Source organism: Parus major, chromosome 1A, assembly GCF_001522545.3.
Source record: "Parus major isolate Abel chromosome 1A, Parus_major1.1, whole genome shotgun sequence".
In the NCBI taxonomy this organism is placed as follows: domain Eukaryota; kingdom Metazoa; phylum Chordata; class Aves; order Passeriformes; family Paridae; genus Parus; species Parus major.
In genome coordinates, this window is record NC_031773.1 from 27,007,310 (window position 1) to 27,032,025 (window position 24,716).

General features: G+C 36.1%; 1 protein-coding gene across 1 annotated transcript in view; it reads left to right on the forward strand.

Moving 5' to 3' along the window:
- Positions 1-24,716, forward strand: part of CNTN1 (contactin 1) — a 207,860-nt gene that overhangs the window by 138,982 nt on the left and 44,162 nt on the right. The window contains exons 4-14 of the mRNA XM_015629012.2: positions 1,783-1,912; positions 4,557-4,729; positions 6,684-6,779; positions 7,933-8,139; positions 9,394-9,490; positions 9,646-9,827; positions 11,007-11,131; positions 13,156-13,273; positions 14,471-14,621; positions 15,097-15,224; positions 17,779-17,954. Coding sequence (XP_015484498.1) covers positions 1,783-1,912; positions 4,557-4,729; positions 6,684-6,779; positions 7,933-8,139; positions 9,394-9,490; positions 9,646-9,827; positions 11,007-11,131; positions 13,156-13,273; positions 14,471-14,621; positions 15,097-15,224; positions 17,779-17,954 — 1,583 coding nt within the window. The remainder of the gene's footprint in view (positions 1-1,782; positions 1,913-4,556; positions 4,730-6,683; positions 6,780-7,932; positions 8,140-9,393; positions 9,491-9,645; positions 9,828-11,006; positions 11,132-13,155; positions 13,274-14,470; positions 14,622-15,096; positions 15,225-17,778; positions 17,955-24,716) is intronic.

Below are 24,716 nucleotides of genomic sequence, written 5' to 3' on the forward strand. Positions count from 1 at the left end.
GGAAAAAAAGTAGACCATTGTTCAAAAGCTCTGCCTTTCTAGCTGTTCTTCTTTGCTTCTTTGAAACAATTCTCATTACATAAATTAATTTTTTTTAATTAAATTGCCTGACCATATATCTCACAGCGTAACAGTGTCTTCTGTATCTGCTGCTGTCCTCAAGGGAAATCGTGACTTTTCTTCACCAGATTCGAAGTTGAAAGGGAACTTGCTTTTTATCTGCAGTCTTTTTCTAGTGCTGTAATCCAGTATCCATCTATGAACAGGGAATTTAGAAACAACAAAAAAGATATCTGCAGAAAGAGTGTTTTATGCATATGTGGTATTTTTATACTGGTATAATTCACATTCTTTACGTATATAGAGAAACTCTTATAGGTTTCCTACAAACTGTCTAATTTAATCTAAAATGTTTTAGGACCAAACTTTAGGACTTCTAAGGGAATGAGTACAAAGTCATCATTTGATTAAAGAACATTAATACTTTACATTGCCTGTTTATTTACTTATCTGAGAAGGTTTTTTTAAATTACAAGATATGTAGCAAATCTTTATAGTCAGCACAGACACTACTGCAAAAAGTTAGGATTTTTCCATCCATAACCATTGCTTTTGAGTTAAATTATTCAGCCATCTCTGAAGATATTATTAGTTAAAAAATATGTTTGTTTTTTCTTTCCCTTGTATTAGAAGATTCTTGCAGTCATTTTACAAGTCTCTGGCATCTCTAGGATTTGGGGCAAGGCTCTGAACTTGAAGGGAAAGTGAACCTGTTAGCAGTCATGTACACCTTTGTTCTCCCATGAATTTGTTTACAAGTGTCCATACTGTTATTTCAGTCTCGGTAGAGACCTGTGAGAATTAGACAAGTGTGTTGTCTCAAAATTTTATCTATATGGAGCATCCACTGCCTCCTCAGAGAGTCATTCTGTACCTAGAATGCATATTTGGCATTATTGCAGAAAAAAAACCCCTAGATTTACTAAGAATTTTCCCAGAATATTCCAACTTTGCCCTTAGTCTTGCTTCTTAGACCCCAAAGAGCAACCTTGTATGCTTGGAGGAGATAAAGGAGAAGAGAGTGCAGCAGGGGTCAGCAGACCCTACCAACTTTACAACAGCATCCACAAATGAAGGATAAAGATTACAAACCACAGTTTGTGTTCAAACATATTTTACATTTATTCACCTTTAAATGCTTGACTTTGCAAGCTGAAATTATTTTCAGTGTAGGACCTTTTTAAAATTGGATTTTTTTGGAGTGTAGAGGTTAATAGATACCTCAGCTTAAAAGGAAAGACAGGTGTGATATAATGTAATTTTTGGCTTTGATACCAAACATAAGGTGTTTTTTTCAGTCTGATGTAAAAAAAGATTCTTTCTGAATACATAAAATCATTGGAGATGATTAGGTTATAGGATAAGGAATAACTATGAGTAGTTGTTTTGGATGTGGACTTCTTTGATCAGAATTTTTTCTTTTTGGTTAAGTAAGTTGGTCTCACTGTATTCCTAAGGGATGTATCTTCAGTTCCTAATTATCTCTACATTTGGCCTAAACAGTGACTAATAAGTAATTTCATCAGGGGAGGCACAAGGGGTAGTATTAGAGGAACAGAATGTGAGTTACTTTGGTTCTCAGAAGGCAGGAGTCAGAATTTTACTTTGGGTGAGTCACTATTTTGCCTTCACATTTTGATTCTTGAATGTGTGATGCAAGTTTGCCTTCAGTTTGACTGCTAGTTAAAAAGTGATTAATTTGAAACTCTATTCTATTTTCAGAGGAAGGAAACAAAGGTTATGGACCTGTTTTTGAAGAGCAACCTATTGATACCATCTATCCAGAAGAATCTTCAGATGGACAAGTTTCAATGAACTGCAGAGCTCGAGCAGTTCCTTTTCCTACTTACAGGTAACATCTCCTGTTTTGATTTTCAGATCTTGCATGTTTGATTCAGCAGCTATTTCAGATTGTGTTATTAAATGATTGACTGTCTTACAAGGTTGCAGCTAAGGCTTCAAGGCAGGAAAAAATGGGTAGATACGCAGTTTTTGAGAAAGACTCAAACTTGGTTTGATTTGCCAAAATGTCTAATCAGTGTTAAAAACTGATTAAACAGTGTTAATAACAATATTATGTTAAAGATTTTCAGCTTTTGAAGGAAACACTGATCCATATGTAAACTAAAAAAAAAGTGACCATTAAAAAAAAAGAAGTTATCTTTCTGTCTTAACCTGAAGTTTACTGAGATTTGGGTCTTTGCTCTTTTTGATTCAGAATGGCTTTTTTTTATTCTATTTTGCTTTGAACAGAGAAGTATTGATTGTTGAACCTGGATATTCTACATCCCATGTTGCTTTTTCATCCAGTGTGTGGCAGAGCAGTGATCAAAAATGTGTCAGCTATGCTACTGAAGGCAGGAAAAACTTTGTTCTGAGTAAACATCTCTACTACTTTTAATACAGATTCCCACATGATTTCATTCACAATATTTATATTATTGTAGAAAGCAATGCTTTGTTGTGCATTCATGTGAGTTTGTTAGTCATTATCTGCTCATTGTGTAAAGAGAAATGTACTTAAGACTATCAGTATTAAGACTGTGACTAAATTGCAATCTGATCATAGGAAGAAAACTACTGTCATTTTACTAGAGACAGACACAGTATCTTGCCAGCAAAAGAGATCCATTTCAGTAAATTACCCTGTGACCTGCCCCCAGTACTCACTTATGTGTTTTCCCAGACTGGTTTCTAGAACAGAAAAACCTATCAGGTCTACTGGCTATTCTTTTAACCTGCTACAGTATTGCAGTCAGCTATGGTATTCCTCCATCAAAACAGCTTATTTCATCTTCATTGCCACTTTTAAAAAGATGCTAACAGGTTGCTTACCTGTACAGAGCCACCATTTGAATATGATCCTGCTACATGACATTTTGTTATGCTTACTTCCTCTTGCCATGCTTGGAAAGTGTGGAGAGATTACATAATGCTAAAATTTGATACCCTTTGATGTACTTCCCCATCCCTTACAGCTGGTCCAGAGATGCCCCCAACCCTGTTTGCAAGACTGCAAACAAACCATCTATAGATTATTACAGTCTCTAAATAAATTTTGACATTCTTCTTTAACAGTTTTGGGCTCAGCAAAATCTGAGCTAGCAAAATCACTCTTAAAGAATTGCATTGCACCCCAGAACTTCTCTCTCTAGGTACAGATCTGACAATTAGCACTGATAGGTGATGTGATGATAATTGCAGTAGAGAATAAGGCCACTTTTCTTATTTCTTGACACATTATATAGTGTATCTCAATATGTTATTTTCATCTCAGCCATCTAACATTTATCAAGCCAAAATTCTTCTGTCTCAGAGGTAAATAAGTCCTTCCTGCCATTTTCATGGCAGGATGAGCTATCCTCAGGACATTTATACCTAGATATTTCTGAACTGATATTTTGTAACACAGACATATAGTATGTCTCACAGGACTGAAGTGATAACTCTGGCATTCTATCAAAGTGCTGTATCTTTAAAAATCTTCTATTTAATTAGATTCTTTTTTAATTTTTATTTTTTTTATGTCACTCTTACTACTATTTTTTTCTATGGCAATTGCAAGTTCCAATTCCAAATGAGAACTCTGCATATTTTGGTACATCTTCAATAGTGAATGAACAGGTGGTGTGTGTGTGTTATCATTGTCAAACACTAATGTCTAACCTTACCTTATGAAAAAAGAAAATATTTATGGAGAAATGATTTGATGATCTTTAAATGTATTAAAGTTTCATCTTTGCGATTTGTGCCCAGGAACCAGGCAGGTCCTTTCTAAGGTAACGGGCTCCCTCTTGTGGGCGCAGTAATAGACACAAATATAAATCATGAGTCCTGCTACCCACTCCGTGTTTTTTAACATTTCTTAAAACGAGTAGAAATCGATCAGAACTGGGCCGCCAATTAACATCTTAATTTCTTAAGTGAAAATTACCGTAATTCACTGTATTGGCTGTGGGGTTTTACCATAACTAAGGGAAGAGTGTCCAGCAGTTTACTGAAGTAGCAGTAAATAGGTCTTAAATGAAGCATGCCACAGTTTTTGCACTGACTTTACTGGCACGTTGTTTTATAAAGCATTTTCATTATCTGAAGCGGGTTTAAAAAAGTCTCTCATTACTCCATACTTTAAAAGTGCAGTGGGAATATATTTTTTATCCAGTCTGGCCTTAGATATTTATTTGAGATGGGTTTAAAATCCATGTGATTGGTGGCAGCTCATTCACAGTCATCACTAGTATCTCTTACTGCTTGGCAAACAACTATGTTTTAACAAACTAAGTTACATCTCTAAGAAGGAAGAACTGACATTGTTATGTTTAAAAGACTTCAAATCTGTGCCTTTTGCTGAAAGAAAACTTAAAACTTGTATAGAAGTATATTAATAACTGCCTGCATAGTTTGTCAGAATTTATAAGTTATTTTTCACATCATGTTTTTTTACCAGGTTTGCTTTTTGGGGTCAAATCTTACATCTGGTTTTTCTTTTTTAATAGGTGGAAACTCAACAACTGGGATATTGATTTAACAAAGGAGCGCTACAGTATGGTGGGAGGCAGACTCATTATCAGTAATCCAGAGAAATCAAGGGATGCTGGAAAATACGTCTGTGTCGTGTCAAATGAGTTTGGAACTGTCAGAAGCAGTGAAGCCACTCTGAGTTTTGGATGTAAGCCATTGTTTATATCAGAATATAGAAAAATTATGATTAGCTAGGAATGCCCAATGTTTCACACTGCAGTGTATTCTGCTAACGTGTGCTGTATATCTATTATTCTATAAAAACAGCACCTAAGTGTCTTAGTCTGCAGAGATTGATACAAAATAACTTTGTAAGCACTTTATATTTAGCATTCAGCTGACATAACATTACAACCTTCCCAGTGAGTTATTGTTGAATTATTAATTGAAAGACTCATGGAGCCAGATCTGGAGATAATAATGTCCAGACTCTTTTAAAATCATGGTAGGACCTGAGGGGAAATAGTCACAGATGAAAGACTCAAGTGAGGGCATATGGTGATGAGGTGTAGTGCAAACACAACTGCAGGAGGAATGAACAGCACTTGATAGTAAAGTATGCCCCCACTCCTAGGCTACAATGAAAAAAAACCTTCTGGGGGAAATTTCTATCAGCTTCTGACAGTCAGGAGCTAGTCTTGTGAAGACATATACATGTACATGTACAGAACTGCATATCACCAAATACATGAATTTTTAAAAAGTGATGTACTAAATGAAGAGTAATGCAGAATTTTATGGACTTAAGATAGTGTTTGGGATTTTTGTTTGATTTTGCTTTAAGTTACCTTCTCCCCAGATATATTTTATCATCAGAAGGCAAAAAAGGGAATCCCCCAAAAAAGGAATCCACTCTAACTGGGGTCCATTCACAAAGCCCTGGGTGCCCTGACACTGAGGCTTTGGTGCCCCTTGTCTTTAACCAGTCTCCATAAGTAGAATTCATTTCTTGCTGTGTAAGATCAAACATGTACTGAAAAGTTCAGCTTTCTGATAGTTGTGAGAATGTGGGACCACAAATATTAGAGAAAGTCAGAAGCTGTGATGAGCTGGTGCATCAAATCATCATTGATAAGTCTTAGTCTGTATTTACCTAGTGTATCTTCTAGAAAAAAATTGAAGGCCAGGTTGTTACGTCCTTTTGATGGAGAAAACATCAACACTCCATTTATGGAATATTTATTTATACCTCAACCAGGCTTCAGTCGTGTCAGTCCTGAATAGTCAATAGGATAGAAAAATTAAACCAATAAACCTGAAAAAAATAGAACCAAAACAGTCTGAGGCATGTTTCCAGAGCCTTCCAGTTCACTTGCTGCATGAGCTGAATGTTGATAGTGTACTGAAAAACTATGCTGAACAGAACCCTAATATACAATATTTCAATATGTAAACTAAAATAGGGCAAAGAGGTAAGGAATAGTGAAAAGATATCTGAAAGCTGATACATATCTGTTAAAAAAAGCACCTGCTTTCATTCTTCTATATACTGTTGTATTTCTTCCTTTCTCCTTTTTAATGATCATCTATAAAAACATTTCTTTCTACAATCACTGTTTCTAAAGAACTGAATATAGTTGGTAAAATTATTATAAAAAATGTCTGATCTTTAGTGTATTTTTTTTCTTTTGCTTATGCATAAACAGACTGAAAAATGTCAACCATCATTTAGAAGAGTTCAAAAGTTTTGACCAGCTGTAATTTTGTTTTGCTGTTAAGTTTACTGAAATTGTGGAACAAAGCCCACATTCTCTCATATAATTTGTCAATTAGTCCATCTGAGAATACTGTACATACTTTATAGATACAGTGCCTTAAAACTCATTAAAATATTTTAAACCTAACTACTCTTAGGGATAAAGTCTGCATCACTTTTTTCCTTTCCCTGGCATTTACAATTATGATGACAAAAATAATGTGAAATAAAAATTCATTTGGTAATGACAAATAAGCAAAACTGGCTTTAGGGGTCAACAGGTTTCTATTTGCTATGTATTGATGCATTTCTATACTAATTTCTACAGGACTGAAAGTAATGATAATAATAAAATTTGCTGTATTTAAAATCCTTATTCTCCTCCCCTTGCTTTTTTAAAAACTAGATCTGGATCCCTTTCCACCTGAGGAGCGTTATGAGGTTAAAGTGCGAGAAGGTGTTGGAGCAGTGCTTCTTTGTGAGCCTCCTTACCACTACCCAGGTAATTCAGCTAAAAGTGCTTCATTTTCAATGTCTCAAGAGCAAAAGATAAATAAATATTTATTTTTGCAAGTGACCTTTCTATTTACTCAAACAGTAACTTTTGTGCTGCTTGAGAAGCATCACTTAAGTTAGGTTTCTGTTTTGAATATGTTTGTCGTTGACGATATTTTGCCCATTCATTCCACCTAGTAAAGTCACCTCAACTTCTATGATCGTGGGCTTCTATTAAAATCATGGAACATCAGAAGCACCCCCAGAGAGTCAGAGATGAGCTTATTTATTCTCTGGAAGTGACTTTTTCTCATCATTAGCTACTGAAGAGCTCTGCAGGGATCATACCTGTAATCACAAGCATCTGGAGTTCCATCATGAGATATGAAATCGGCCGTTAGCATCTCTTCCACCTTGTAAAATGGAATAATGATTACCTTGTAAAATGGAATAATGATTTAGTTGTCATGCTCACTTTAAGCATTCCAAGAAACTGAAGAAGGAAGACATATTACTAGTTAAAATATTCTAAGGTTTTGTCTAAATCATAAGACTGGTGAAAATTTCCCAGCTTCTTAGTTGCATAAGGTCAAGACCCAGCTGCCTCTCCCATCCTATCCCATCCCATCCTGTCTCGTCCCGTCCCATCCCATGCCATCCCATGCCATGCCATGCCATGCCGTGCCATACCATGCCATGCCATGCCATCCCATCCCATCCCATCCCATCCCATCCCATCCCATCCCATCCCATCCCATCCCATCCCATCCCATCCCATCCCATCCCATNCATCCCATCCCATCCCATCCCATCCCATCCCATCCCATCCCATCCCATCCCACTCCAGTTCCTGTGGGATGGCTGTGCCCAGGACAAGGTGTGCACAGGTCCCCAGTAACCTGCACTGACAGCAGCAGTGCCCCAGTGTTCAGTGTAGACAGGAATGAGCTGGCTTCTGACACAGTAATATAAATGTAAATCGATATGTAAAAATAAATATACACGTAAAGATGTATAAATTTCTCTCACATAGTTGCCTCTCCAAAAAAAAGATCATAACCTAGAAATCAGACTCAAATGATTTATATGCAGACAGTATTCTTTGGTTTAAGTAGCTGATAGTGTTGGGTTTTAATATTGATTAAAATATTTTCCTCCAGATGACCTCAGTTATCGCTGGCTTCTAAATGAGTTCCCAGTGTTCATTGCTTTGGATAAACGACGATTTGTGTCACAGACGAATGGCAATCTCTACATTGCAAATGTGGAAGCATCAGATAAGGGCAATTACTCATGTTTTGTGTCCAGCCCTTCGATAACAAAGAGTGTATTCAGTAAATTTATTCCACTTATTCCGCAATCTGATCGTAAGTATTTATTTGAAATACTATGCAGAGCATTTTAACTGTTTGTATTATAATTTTCCTAGTTCATACCTACTTTCCTTTCTGTAAGGGGAATTATATGGCAAGTTATAATGGCTATTGCACAATGTTACTTGATATTTCAGATGCAAAAGTATAAATCATTCCCATCCACAGTGCAAATTTTCTGAAAGAAATCTCCATGGATTAATTCTCAAATTTCTTTCCAAATCACTGAGAACAGAGTTCTTACTCCCAGAATTCCCATCTCTTTTATGTGATAAGCCCCTGATCTTATCCCAAAATCTTCAATATCTTTTCTAGTCTTGGCATTGGTTCAGAGGAGTATGGCTGTAAAGCAGAAACTTCATGTAAGTGTTGATGAACAGCTTCAGGATTTACTTTTTTCCCCCCAGAAAATCCCCCATGAAAGAGGATAATCCTTTTCCCCTGATGAAACTTCCTATCCAACGGTGGCCTAAGAGCTTTGTGTCTCATGGTCAATCTCCTAAAACACCTCTGTGACTTTGTGTTACTGGATTATTTGTCATCATTTCTTCAGGAGAACTGCATGTTTTCCAAATAGGAACCAAATTCCCTTTGCCACTTCAGACTGTCAGTCACTAAATTCTCATGAATTGATTATCAATTTTTCATTGACCCTTTTATCTGTACAGTTTTCCATATTACTGATTGGATGCATATAATTTTAAATTAACGATCTTTGACCAAATATTCCGGTATTCACACTGCCATCTTCATCTAGAGCTGCAAGAGGGTTCCTACAGGGATTGATAGTAGGGAAATCTGATTACATTTACATCCCTGTGCATCATTAAACTGCAGATGTGCTTGCTCTAGCTCCTTCATACCCTTACTGAGATAAAATTTAGCTTAAATTCAAAATAATTCAAAATATTTTATCAAGTAAAAAACCCATGGAAAACAGACAGGTTTTTGTCTACCCACACACAGAGTCCATCATCATGCTTCAAATGCAAATAGAAATTCTGGAAAAAATGTTAGGATTTGTCATCCAGAGAAAGATAACTAGTTGCTAAGTAAAACAATTATGCCTTACTAGTAAAAGTTCAGTGCTTAGTCAGACTTTATGAATTGACAGGCTGCTTATTCAGGGTAAAGAAAAATTTTGTCTGGAATATTAATAAAAGTTTTATTGAATTGTGGAAATTTTAAATAGCTGTATAACTTTCTGACATGCCTTTTCTTAGAATCTTTTTTTTTTTTTTATATTAGGAGCAAAAGTATATCCTGCTGATATCAAGGTGAAGTTCAAGGACACGTACGCTCTCCTGGGGCAAAATGTCACACTGGAGTGTTTTGCTCTTGGAAAGTAAGTGTGTTTTAAAGTTATTGTATAGCACGAATTGCTTTCATATTTCAGGGAGTGAAAATATATATTTCATGATCAAATGCTCTTTTTGTAGTCTGCAATTTAACCGCCAGTTCTTGAACACGCTGATTTGTACTTTACTGTACCTTTTCAAGTCCGGTTCCTGAACTCAGATGGAGTAAATACCTTGAACCCTTGCCAGCCTCTGCTGAGATAAGCATGTCTGGTGCAGTTCTTAAAATCTTCAATATTCAGTATGAAGATGAAGGACTTTATGAGTGTGAAGCTGAAAACTATAAAGGAAAAGATAAACATCAAGCAAGAGTTTATGTACAAGGTAGGAAGAACAATTTTATTCTTGATGATATGTGTTGCTTTACTCATGTTGGAAATATCTGTTTTCACAGTTGATGTCAGTGTTGATTCATACTATCATACTCACACACTGCTGTTCAAGTTAATAGAGCAGCATCAAAAATCTTGCATTAAATGTCAGGCATGATATTTATGTATTAAGTGGAAGATTACTCAGTTTGTCTGGTTATGATAGCTGGTAGATACAGTTTGACAGTTCTGTGTTAACATACGTACATATAATGTAAATTAAATTAATTTTTAGTATTCATAGTGAAAGAACTTCTGGGAATAAAAGACACCATTAGGTTGTTAGGATTTCTTGTTCTCTCGTTTTGTTTGTGTTTTCTGTCTTAGCTCTCTGTCTTACTAGCTATGCACAGTTCTTTATTCCACCTCTGTCACTTCCCCTTATGCATTTGGTTAAATTAGGTAACCAATTGCTCATAATGAAATCATCCCAAGTAACTTGGCTTCTTGTCTGAGGTTTATGCCACAAAATATTGACATGAATAGGTCACACATAACATCTGAACCACCCTCAGAAGATTTATGTCTCTTTCATTGGCTGTACAGAAGATCTTCTGAGTTGGGATCCTCAGTTAAGTGCTAGAACTTCAGTAGGTCAAACTCAGAATTAGTGTGGGAAAATTATTACTGCTTATAATAAGTAAAGCTTATAAATTGGTTTGTTTGCTTAGCAAATACAAATATACTGGACTATTTTCAATATTAATTTCATACATATACTCTTTGGACCATGAGAATAATTTCTTGGAGATCCCTTCAGTACATACAGTTTTGCACAATTTCATGTCATTTAACAATCATTTTCACAGTGCTACTGAGTAATTTCCACACTGAATAATCTACAGATCAATATATGTGGTAATATCTTATGTCTTCTGTCATTCAGGAACTATTATTTCAATTCCATATCTTCTTCTCATAAAAAATAGTTTGAAGCTTTTTTGAATCTATGTTGTAAGACAAAACAGAACAAAAAAATACCTTATTTCTTTTTTGTGCTGGTGCATTGCTGAGTTATCATTTGAGAGGCCTGTTTAAGTATCATGGAAAAAGCAGTGAAATTAATACAAAATAATGCTAATTAAATATGTATGTGCTATATTTACAATGTCTTATGTATTTTATTCTGCAGCTGCTCCTGAGTGGGTAGAACATATCAATGACACAGAAAGGGATATAGGCAGTGACCTGTACTGGCCTTGTGTAGCTACAGGCAAGCCTATTCCATCAATTAGGTGGCTGAAGAATGGTGCCTCGGTGAGTGTATTGCTGTAGGTAACACAGGCTTAAGTGCTTTGCTCATGGAAACAGCTTTTTGAAGCATGCATTATTAAAAGGTTAAAGGAAAATTAATTACAATGGTCCAAATATTTGCTGTTGCGACTTGCATGAGGCATTAAATCTATTTTTAAGGTTGCATCTCAGTATTCTCTTATATCTTCAGGCTATTTAGTATTCAGCTTTGAATTATGAACTTAACTTTTGACCACATGTTTAGGAGGTGGATATCCCTTTTTCTCCAGGCCTGTTTAAGTAAAATGCTCTTCACTCTGGATAAAAAATGTCCATCAGCTTAATTTTAAAATTAATCCTTTTTACCACATTAAACATGAATGTCTTTTTAAAAAGATGTCAAAATAGTCAGACAATGTTATATAGATAGTTATGACAATAAAGATAGTTTTTTAATTATCAGTAGTCGTTCTATATCCTGTATTTTCTCACATTTATTTCTAGACACAGTGTTGCAAATGTTTAGGTGATGTTTAAAAGACTTTTAAAGAAGTACTGTTTGATAATTTAATTCTATTACATTGGATATTTGGTTTAGATAAAGTAGATTTGCTGTCCTAGAACCATGGAATCAGAGAATGGTTTGTGTTGGAAGATGCCTTAAAAGTTGTTTAGTTCCAACCCTCTAGCCATGGGCAAGGGTACCTTTCACCAGCCCTGGTTGCTCAGAACTCCATCCAGCCTGCCCTTGAACAATTCCTGGGATGAGACATTCACAACTTCTCTGAGAAAAACCTATTCAGGCATTTCAACAGTATATTCAAAGCCTATTGCTTACACTATATGAGAAGCCATTAAAAAAGAAGAGAATACAAGGGCACAATGCAGCTCTGCATCTGCTGAGCTGTGGTGACCCTTATCTTGGCAAACAAACAAAAAAAAAAACAGTGAGGCAGCTTGGTTTTTGACTGTATATCTTAAGAAAAATGTATGATGTTGGAGGGAAAACAGAGATATCACCGTCTCCTATATATATATGGAGGTGGCTTAAACAAGGGAAAAACAATGTTTTTGTCTAGCTTTGTTAGTTCTTGCAGACAAATAATTTAAGTTACTTGCTGGTCCCCACTGAACTTGGCTTTCACTAACAAAGTCTGCATACTGGATTGCAGAACACAGTGGGTAAGTCTCCAGTAGTACACCAGATTATGCTGTGTGTTACTATGATAAGATGATTTCCAAATGGAAGATAGCAGAAATATGTTAATTGCCTTGAAAATATAATTTGTTTCTAAATCAGATAACTAGTAATTAGGCATTTCATTTAGTGCACAACAAAGATTCCTTGTATAAAATCTGATTAAAACATCTTCACATTAAACAGTCAGATAAATGTTTCTTTTAATTTCTCTTTTCAGCTAAGTACTATTCTCTTAATCTTCCACTGCTCCATGCACTCCAATGTACTTACATACAAGAGTTAAAGCTTTCAGCTTGATTTTTACATAAAAACCAGAATACATTAACATGATCTTTCAAAAACTGATTGATGTCGGTTTGTAATTTACAAAATATCCCACATTAACTAGCTATTTTGATTGACTATTTTTTTCTTTTTCTATTAAAACAAAGCAATAAAAAATAATTTGTACTATCTCCCAGAGGAATCTCCTGAAAAACTCCCATCTCAGTGGGACTTGATTAGGCTTTTTCCTGTAACAATGATGTAACAACAGAAAGTACTAACCAGTAAGCATGGCATAACAAAGCTTATGGGCATAAAATTAATTTAATTCCTTGTTTCTTATTTCTGAATCAGTAGTGTTTGCATTGATATGATAACAGGGGACTAGAGAGTAAATTTATCTACTGGCCTTTTTCAGAAACTTAAGTATTGAATGACAATGAACCTTTCTTTAAAAGAAGGTGAACCCCCAATGTCACTGAAAAAGGTGGGGGGGAAAAGGAAAGAATGCGGATGGGTGTGGATTCTTCAGCTCATGTAGTTTATGTTAATATCTTGTCATTTTATCAATTCTGTGTTTTAGTTCCGGAAAGGTGAACTAAGAATTCAAAGTCTGACCTTTGACGATGCCGGCATGTACCAGTGCATAGCAGAAAACATGCACGGAATTATTTACGCAAATGCTGAACTGAAGATTGTGGGTCAGTGAGACTATTTCTCCATTTACTATTTCAGGGTTGAGTAAGACAGAAGTAAACATATTTGCAAATACTCTTTGGTAAGAGATTCCTGTGAGGATGAAGCTAAGGACTCTCACTCAGTCTAGGTGAGGTGGAGTTTATTTGAGCTCTCTAGCTGGTTTTTGACAACTTGAGGAATAAATTTACCAGCTTGTGGGGCATGTTTTCTGTTTGTATTTATAATACTTGTTCCCTGCTGTTCCTCCTCAGAGGAACTCATAGTGCTGAAGTTATAGGAAGCACACAGAGTTGCAGCCTACATTTTTAAGCTTGCAAAACTGGTTAAGGAGCATTTTAATTTTTGCTAATCTCAACCCATTGCACAACAGTGCTTCTTTCTACACTGTTCTTCCATTACTATGTACTCACTACCAGCTTGGTTTACACAAAATGAGCACTTTTTATATGTGCATTTTCAAAATTCAGCGTTGGATATTCATCAGAGTTTTGCTCTGTACTTCTGTAATGAAATAATAGCCTTTTTTCCTCAGGCTGTGCACACACTTTCTGGCATGATTAAAGATGCCAAGATGCAAAATAATTAAAAGCTTTTTTTCTTTTATTTGGTTTCAAATAAAGAGCAAGTTAATAAGCAGGGATCTGTCTCAGAGACATAAGTGTGGTGCTTATGACAGTCATGTCTCAATATTCTTGTATATCTGAGAGTGCACCTAAAACCAGCTGGCCAAATAAAACCACAAAGAATAAGGGCACAATTTTAGTTTGTAGAGAGGGTTAAAACCACTGAAAAGTAAACCAAACTATTCTTTGGAATTATGATTGAGTGAGCAACTTGTTAAAGAAATTTATCTCCAGGAATCTGAATTTTATTAGGGCTGATCAAAAGGCCTTTTGAAAGGGAGGAACTTTCAGTGGACTTTGATCTTGTTAGATTAAACTCAGATGAAAGTTCAGAAATCAATAGAAAGAAACCTCTTGTGTAACACAGCACAGAACTATGTAATGATTTTTTGTGTTTCTTGTAGATCACCCTGTACTTCCCAGAACATCTCTGTATCATTAATATTTTTCCACTAGTCTGAATAATGAACATTTGTAAACAATTCAATAGTTCTTTCATTTGTTGTATGTTGCAAACAAATTCTGTTTTGCACTAAAACCACTAACAGTAGTATTTGTGTTAATTTTTGCTTTCAGCTTCACCTCCTACTTTTGAACTGAACCCTATGAAGAAGAAAATCCTAGCAGCTAAAGGAGGCCGTGTAATCATTGAATGCAAGCCCAAAGCTGCTCCTAAGCCAAAATTCTCCTGGAGCAAAGGAACAGAATTGCTTGTAAATGGGAGCCGGTTAGTATGGACTGTTAGTGAATACTTTGAGCCTTAAAAATGTAACCTTATGTATCTATCTATCTAGGATGATAATCCATTTTGCAGACTTCAGGGACAGGGGAATGTACAACTTCATGAAAATAATATGCCAAAATGTTGCTGGCAGTACGGATTCAAAGAGTCAGCAGGATATCCAACTTTACCCAGTCTGTTTTAAGAATTGAATTGTACCATAAAACTCTAAGAAAAATACTTGAATGAGTACAAGTAAATAGAAGTACATTCTCTTGTTACAGCAATCTGAGACATCTAATCATGCCACAGTCTCTTTAAATATATTTTACTGTAGGCATGTTTATAAATCCAGTAGTTAGATGTGAGCTTTCAAATTATGTTTGTGGTTTGTTCTTTCACTTACTACAGTTCTACAGGAAGCATTGCTTTCTAATATAAAATCTAATTTCTTTTAGTGTATTTTTTACACTTTCCATAGCATACGTATCTGGGATGATGGGAGCCTGGAAATTATCAATGTCACAAAGCTGGATGAAGGTCGCTACACTTGTTTTGCAGAAAATAACCGAGGAAAAGCCAATAGTACTGGTGTTCTAGAAATGACAGGTAAGCCTCAGAATTGCATTAGTTTGTTATGGGTAGAATCCCTTAATTCAAAATGACTAATTTTTGTTCCAGAATTGCACTACTTTTTCAAGCTGTTCTATATCTTTCTAATTTAATTGCTCATTAACAATGAATTGATGCTTTTAAAGCATATTGCTCAGTTGAAATTGGGTATGTTTGCATCAGTTGTAACACTGTATCTCAGTTTTCAGGGTTGATTTTCCATAACAGATTGCTAAACAAGATACATTAAATCAACATATTTTAATGTGTTCACTCTATTTGGTAGCTTAGCACTCATGCTAAGGTGTAATTCTGGGGCCATGACTCACATATGCTGGCCTTTCTTAGTGGTTTTTTGTTTTGTTTTGTTTTGTTTTGTTTTGTAGGGGTTTTGGTTTGGTTTAGTTGGGTTTGGTTTGGTTTGGTTTAATTTGTTTGTCTGTTTGTTTTGGTGTTGTGATGATGGTGGTTGTGGTGGTATAAGTATGTTTGAGACAGCATTGCTGTTAAAGAAATAGGTATGAAATTTGTGAGATAAGGCATATATCCATATTATTGCACTTCTAAATTATCTTCCTTTATTAGTATTTTTATTTACGGATTGAGTATTGATACACTTAAGTGTGTGTTTTAAATCTGATGTCAAATAACTAAATAATGGACAGCATTCTGTAACACCTACATCTATCAAGTGCCACTGATAGTGGAAGAGACATTTGTCAAATAGGTTTTTAATCTCTGTTCCAGAATCATGCTGGATGTGACAGCTCAATGCTGATGTGCTAATGTAAGAATTAGTCTGTAGCATCATATGAAAGCAATTTTCTGGCTGGTAGATTCCAAATTTATTGTACCAAATGAAATGTAAAACTGTATTTTGATGTTTGCAGTTATTTTTTATCTTCTGCTGCTTCGTATATCTTAATATTACCCTCAAGCATTTAATTATTTTGAAAGTTTATGTAAATAAATATATCCAGCCCCTTAATTGTTATATCTTCTAAAATCAGAAAGAATATTTGCATACTAAATTTGTGCAGTGAAACAAAAACCAATGTGTACTTATAAACTAGTATAAAGAAATTTTAAATTTTGAAAACTTCTGCTCTGATTCCTCTAAAAATGAACACCAAGAGTAAAAGACATCACAGCAGAAACAGAAAGGTCAGTTGACTTATTTCAAAATCATTTTCATATTGTGGGCAATGATGAGGGCTGGTGAAGAATGCTTTAAAACTGGCATTCCCTAGCACATTGTATGGCCCATAAAACTTATCAGACATTGCACACATAGGAAGTTAAAAAGTTAAATCTGAATCTGACAGGTCCTGCAAACTCTGATGGTTTTCCCAGATGCTGTTCATTCCCTGCCACTGGCCCACTCGTTCAGCAGCTTTTTAGAGTGATGCTGGTACTGGTGGAGCACACATTCCACCACACTGGAATGGAGATAGTATCCTAAGCACGTGTCCATGTGTAAGGCCCTGGAGACAGGTGTTAACAGGTTGCTCCAGTGCACTGTGAGATGCTCCATACAGCAGGCAGCAGTAGTTGTGCCATCCTCATAGTCTCGGTACTACGCAGGTTTTAGATTACTAGAGTAGAATCTGGTGAAAGATTTCTTTCTGAGACAGATTGATAAAGTACTGGGTTTGCTGAGGATATTTTCTTTTTCCGTGTAAGATGGAATGGAGTGTGCTCCTTGGAGGAAGCTCAAGCCTAGGTTTTAACTAGTGGCAATAATTCTCATGGCTATTGTCTTCCAACTTTTGATACCCTACTACCAGTGTCATATTGGTGGGACAGATATTACATGTTATGGCATAAGGAAGATATTCTGTGGCTTTTTGTTTTATGATAATAATTGTAAGAAAGGGGAAAAGTCTCATTGATCCAGTGAGTTCCTTCCAGAATAGTTGCTAATTTGCTATATGAGTTTCATGTATGTGAGCTTGAGCAAGTGTCATGAGATGTCTGCTTTCTTTTTTGTTCCTGTAATAATGAGACATTGCTTAGGAATGCACATATTTATTTCTTTTTTTTGTATTGTTTTCTCTTCTTTTTCACATGTAGCTATTTACACAATTTGTTATGCATCTACTATATTGCTTCTCAGTAGATAAATTAAGATCACAATACCTGCAATGCTCTAATGAAAATGTGACTTGGCCTAACCACGTAGAACTTTTCATTCATTAAAGAGACAAGTTTTAAAACATTGGAAATATTTTAATTGAAACAAGAAACACAACACAAGTCACGTAAGATTCATCATGTGTCTTCTTTCTACTTGAGACATAGTTAATGAATAAAAATTGTTGTAATTTAACTCAGAGATTTAAACAGCTAAAAAGAAGTCAGGTATTTTAGGTGTAAAATGTTTTCTTTGTTGTCTTCAGTTTGGTCCTTTGAAATGTAGTTGCATGAATAACATGTAAACTAGACTTTGAGGAAGTGGCTTTATGTATGATCAAACAGTTATGGAGCTGAGCTTATATTTGAATAAACTTTTATTTATTGGACTTTGCCATGTTTGTCTTTAACTTCACAGAAGCTACAAGGATTACTTTAGCTCCATTGAATGTTGATGTCACCGTTGGAGAGAATGCTACCATGCAATGCATTGCATCCCATGATCCCACATTAGACCTGACATTTATTTGGTCTCTAAATGGCTTTGTAATAGATTTTGAGAAAGAACACGAACATTATGAACGGAATGTTATGGTAAGATACTATAGATCCTTCTTTAATACATAAAAACCTATTTTTCTTTGTCATGAATAGCTGCCATTTCTGTCTTGGTTTGGGTCCAATAGGCCAAGAACATAAAACAGAATTACAATTCAGACACCTTACAGATAAATAGACACTTGCAGGCAGATACCTGAAATCAGATATCTAAATTGATGTAAGTGTTTTGGTACCACAGAGAAATCCCACTCTGATTATTAGTGAAAATAGCTGGTAAGTAGATAGCCTGATTGTAAACAGGGTGCAAATTACCTCAAAAAAAGTTTGTATATGCCTTCGTTTTTACTAAACCATGTTTTTCTCATCAACATTTCTGGAATTTGGCACAAAACTGGGCCAGATGGTGGGTAGGAGTCATACAGTCTGTAAACACTGAGGAAGAACAGTTTATGTGAAGGCTAAACAAGTTAATACAAAGGCACTCATTTTGGCACATAGAACAATCATAGTTCCTTTTTATTTGCATGTATGGTTATGTTTTTAGAGTCTTCTATCAGACTTATTTAAAATTAATATCTCTATTAGAAATCCTTTCTTGTTATGTCTAATCACACGCTGATTTGCCTAATATTCAGAAACCTCCAAGTGGTTGCCTACTTGTGTAAATATTTATTCTGTTATTCTGGATTTAAGTTATGCAATTATATATTTAGATACCTGGGGGTTTTTTGTGCTCCCAAGAGAAACTGTGGCTATGGAAAGAAAAGGTTGTTGATGGTAGCTGTAGTGTCTGGGAACACCAGGGACCACGTTTAGCTTTAGCTTTGTGTTCAAAATGATGTACCAGTGCCTCATAGGCTGGTAATACTATCTGATTTTCCATGGACCAAGAGATTCCTTTTTTTAATTTTAGTATCTGTTTATCTCCATGTGAAAAGATGTGTAAAATGTAACTATTTTTAGTCTGATTTAGAACAAAACACCCCTTTGAGGAGTCAAGTGCCTCAACCCGCTCATTTGCTGAGTTGTAAGACACAGTTAAGAAGCCACCCTGCTCTTTCAGTGAGAGAACATGTCCAACAAGCCAGCCAGAAGTATGCTAAGATCGGCTGATAAACATTGAAACCCAAAGACCTACACTTGTTTATGCAATAAATCTCCTGGAAGTCTATGTCCACACTCAGTAGCAGGGTAGTAAGTAGTCTGCAGTGTCTTTTGTATTGCCTCAGGAATTAATAAGTATGCAGTTATTCTCCATACACTGGCATCTTTCAAAACATTTCTGGCAGGCGGCTATTAAGTCACACTTTTGACAGGTCTTTATTCTACTCTGGTAATTAATGCATAGGAATAACTTGGAAAAGCTTGAATTGCCTCCTAATTACATTAGTTTGTCCTTAAAGGCTGGAATGAGTCTGAATATCAGACAAAATAAGAGGTTAAAGAGTAAAGCCCCAGTAAACTTACTCCTTGTAAAAGAGCAAATAAAATCAGTCTGTGTCAGATTTTGTTTAGTTGATTGCTTTTAGCTACCTGACAGATGTCACACAAATAAATTTGTTCTGCAGAACAGGAAAACAGACTGAAAGTGTTGATGAATCTGTTATTTTGGTGTGGATGGAAGGTAAAAATATTCTTTTCAGAAGAGTTTGTGGTGCAAGAGAAAGGAGCCTGATCTTTCTCCATCTGTAGGTCATGTGTTGAACATGTTAAACAAAAATTTTTATATCACTGATATATACTTTTGGGGTTTTAATGAAAATAGAAAAAAAACGGCTTGTGGTTTTTTGTTGTTTTGTTTTTTGTTTTTTTAGGAGAAAATAATACCAATTTTAGGACACTTTCTAGCAAAGCTTTTCAAGTTGACAAATATGGGACCAAATAAGGCCTTCAGAAAATGTGTAATTCTCTTAGAACATTGATAATATTTAGTTTCCAGCTACCTGTTTCATCTTCCACATACCCAGTGGTCCTGGACTCCTTGATCTCAAAATTCTGATTATCTCCACAATATTTTAGACCCTTTATTTTAGACCCTTTATTAAAGTGCTTCATTTCAAAACCAAATTACCCTAACTTTCCTAGACTACCTTGGTCTCTACAAACTTTCTATGGTCTGAAGAGGGGGAAAAGAGGTGCTTCTATTCATGTGGGTGTTGAATCTTGTCCTGGAATGTTTCCTTTTTCAATAGATTATAGGTATGGATACTTCACAGGATTCAAAAGCTGAAGAACTCTTAATTCACTTAGACCTTTAAAGTTAAGTAATTTAGATCTAAATATCAATTTACTTGTCAGTGTATAACCCCAGAAGGATATCCTCCTTTCTGAAAGATATTTCTTGGTTTTTGCATTTGATCTGCATATACTGGTAGAAATTCTTTTAGCCGAGGCATCTTCTTGTTTTACATTCCTAAGCCTTAATTCTGGGCTTTCAAATACAAAGCAAGTGCAAATAGTCTTTGTTGCTCTTCCACAGGCAGCTTGGTCTTTATTTGGGACAGAGGGGACAGTAGGATTGCATTTGAAGTCTGCATTTGTAGGTATTAGATGGTTCAGTACTTAAGTAATAACAAATGCAGAATTTTTAACAAATTCAGCAAATCCAATGTAATGGTTTATGTAGGATATAATTAAGAGGAATATGCACTTTCTGTATTTGTTATTGTATTGCTGCATTAAGGGTCTTTTTTCTTCCTGGGTAAGCAAAGGGATTTTCTCTTTTCTCCTGCCACTTTCCCTCTCCCTGGCAGTTCTGAGCTGAAGTCACTGGGTGGCAGGTTTGCTCAGGCTTTCTAGGATGAAAAGGGTGAGCTGGTTTACACTTAGCAGCAGCCCAAACTGCTGAGCTTGAAACGTGCTCACCAGCACTTCACAAACACAAAAGGAAAAAATATTCTACTGTGAATATGAAGATAAATATTATACTGTGAATAAAGGTATGTGAAGCATGTGCTCTGTGCTGTGATTTCCTGTTGATGAAGGATCCTCATCTGTCCCTCTGATAATATCACTATTCATTTATGTGACTGTACAGATCAAGTTGCTGAAACTTGATAGAGCCACAATATTTCAGTTCTCAAAATAATACTATTATTATTGTCATATAGACATAATGAAATGCTAATTAAATTCAGATAAACACCTGCATAATTCTCCTTTCTTTAAATGCAAGCTTTGGTATCTCAATCATTGCTTAAGGCAAAGCTAATTTGCATTGCATTAGTATTAAAATTAATTTCTCAAAAGGACATTTGTCATTTCTGTTTCATTTCCTGTGACAGCAGTATGTAAAGGGGAAAAAAAGAAAAAAAATTGGCTTGCTTCCACAGAGTCAAATGCATTCTTCAAAATCTTACTATTAAATAGATTATTTTTAACTTTATGTATGGTTGTTCCTCTGATTATTTGATTGAGGAACTAAACATTAGCACATCTTTTCAAGTCCTGAAAAGATACAGCTCTTCAAGTGATCTGGAAAACTCAAATGTTTTTTGTTTGTTATTTATAGTTCTGCTTTTTGTCATATATTTTTAAAGATTGAAAAGATTACTTTTAAGATATTTTTATTAAAAAATACATACAGTATCCAAGTAAGAATATTCCTTTAAGTTCATTACAAAAAAAAAGTATTTTTTTAATACTTTTGGGTTCCACTAATCCATTTGTATGGATAGTCAGGAACAGGAACTCCATAATTTAACTGGTTCAAGTCAGAAACTTGTACACAGACTTAGGGAGAGTTCAAATTTAGGTTGTGGTTGTCTTAGTGACACAATGACACAAATACGTTTTAAAATGCTTTCCATACCAGCAGTATTTCTGTTTGCTACATTATTTATTAGTTGTCTTTAGTGATATCAGTGAACCTGAAATCCTGATACTTTTATCACCATTTTATCTTTAATACGTTAAATTGAATTGCTGTGCCAGTGTTTGGGAAGTTGATAAGCCTGCAAATAACTTTCTTCTTTAAGTATTCAAAGAAAGAGTGAGTGGTGATGGAAAGATAAAGTAAAGCCAGGTGTGAATTTTGTCATAGAGACAACTGACTTGTAACCTCCTCACCTTTTCTCATAGAAAGGGGCATTTCTCAAGCTGATGCTGACAGACCTCAGTGTCATGACTGCTACAGAGCAGGAATTAAGACCTGCTGAATCCACACTGACTCTGAAGTGTGAATTCTGAGTTTGCAGTGTTCTCTCCAGGGACATGGCACAAAGGCAGACAAATACATTCATCATAGAATTTGCAGGACCCATAGCTCAGGCTCTATTCAGCTTTGAAGTAGCTTCTGAATGCAAGGTGTCTGTGCACAACCAGCTCTGTATCCCTGCAGCTATCTTGTGGTTAACCTGCAGTAGTGCAGACTTCTCTGAATACTGAAAAGCTTGCTTTTTCCTTATGCAAATATTATTCCTCTTACTTTATCTCTCTTTGAAGTACAGAAAGCTTTACAGTCTTCCAGGATGACATTTATAATATTCTGGGCATACACGACCAGACAGGTACTTTTCATTTAAGTGCAGCACACATGGAATAACCTGTTTCTTTGTTTAATTGTTAAAGGTGGTTAGTCCAGATACCAAAATTCACACTGCAGATTTCTGAAAGAGGTGAGATGAATTCTAGATTGGAGACAGTGTTTGCCAAACACTTTGTTTGTTTCTTCTCCAAAACTGATTGTTTTGTAGACAACAAAGAACAAGTTGAACTATAAAAATCAGATTAGAGGACTAGAGATTTATAGCTGCCTTCTTTTTGTACATTATTTTAAATTGCAGTTCATTGGCTGGACATGGATTGACAAAGTTATTCTGCTGCGTGCTCCTGCTTCAAAAGATTTCCATGGAGACACTTAGTTTTATTTTTTAAATTTGTATTCCAACCCAAACTATTCTATGATTCAACTGTTACCTGCAGCAGAAAATATACAACGATTTTAATTTCCATTTTTTTTCATTACTTTCCTCAGTAATCCTCCTTGTGGAATGTTTAGTCTAGCTCCAGCTGTAGACTAGGAAATTAATAGAAAGTTGGTTCAAGAGAACTGAACTATTGGAGTAATTTATTTATATAGAATCACAGAATAATGTGACCTTTAAGAACATTGAGTCTAACTGTTAACACAGCACTGTGAAGTCCACCTCTAAACCATGTTTCTAAGTGCCACATCTACACATCTAAATACCTCCAGGGTTGATAATTCAACCACTTCCCAGGGTTGCCTGTTCCAATGCCTGACAACCCTTTCCATGGATAATTTTTTCCCTTGTTATTTGTTTTTTGTTATTTGGGAGAAGGTACCCCCACATCAGTATTCAGGTAGTTGTAAAGAGTGATAAGGTCCCACCTCAGCCTCTTCTTCAGGTTGAACACCTCCAGTTCCCTCAGCTGCTCCCCATCACGCTTGTGCTCCAGCCCAGTCACCATCCTTTGTTGCCCTTCTCTGGACTTGCTCCAGCACATCAATGTCTTTCCTGCTTTGAGAGACCCAAAACTGGGCACAGTATTGAAGTGCCTATTCACCAGTGCTGAGAGCAGAGGGACAATCCCTGCCCTGGTCCTGGTGGCCACACTGTTCGTAATGCAGACCAGGTGCCAGTGACCTTCTCGGCCACCTGGGCACAGCTGGCTCACGTTCAGCTGCTCTCACCAGCACCCCCAGGTCCTTTTCCACTGTGCCACTTTCCAGCCACTCTTCCCTCAGTCTGTAGCTCTGCCTGGGGTTGTGACTCAAGGGTGGGGCCTGCACCTGGCCTTGACCTCATAAAATTTGCCTTGGGTCATTGATCCAGACTGTCCAGATCCCTCTGCAGAGCCTTCCTGCCCTGCAGCAGAGCAACACTCATGCCCAACTTGGTGTTATCTGCAAACTCACTGAGCATGCACTTGATCCCCTCATTCAGATTGTCAATAAAGATATTAAACAGGACTGGTCCTGGTACTGAGCCCTGAAGAGCCCCAGTGGTGCCCAGCTCCAGCTGGACCAGCTCCATTCACCAGCCCTCTCTGGGCCTGGCCATCTTGACAATTTTTTTCCCAGCAAACAGTTCACACATCCAAGCTACAGGAAACCAATTTCTTCAGGATAATGTTGTTGCAAATGATGTCAAAGTCCTAAAGGCCAGCAGACAACATACACAGCCTTTCCTTCACCCACTAAACAGGTCACCTTGTGGAAATCAGGTTATTCAAAATAGGAAAGCTCAGTTACACACTGATTAGGAAGAAGAGGTTATTTATGGCCTAGAACAAAGCCGCAGTTGTAGTGAGCTCATTTAGTTCAGTTTTTGAATGCATTAAGGTAGCAGGTGATTGTCAATGAAGCCCAACTAACAAAATCAACTGCCTACTGGGTTTTTTTTATGAAAGAGAGTTCCAGGACTCTCTCAAGGTACTGTCTCAATACACTGCTTCCAATGCCTTGATGTATTAGGGATGTGCTTTAGACATGAGTGAGCTGAAAGTCACTCTAAATATTACTCCAAAGCTACTCTATTTTGGGTAGGTTTGGAGTAATATTTAGAGGCAATGGCCTAATAATAGCCTAGTGAACATGGAATGAGATGGATGGAGTCAGTGGTTAAGAGCAAGGGTGGGAAGGAAAGCAGAAGATATAATGCTGAGGGCAAAGCCAACAAGCAGTTTTCTCTGGAAGAACCCTTTGAGGAAACTTATTCTACTTACAGCACAAAATATTGTAATTCCTTTAGAAGATGAAGATCTGCCAACTTCTGTTCTAAAATTAAAAAATACTCTGCAAAAGCAGTTGACTGTAACATTTATGTGCTT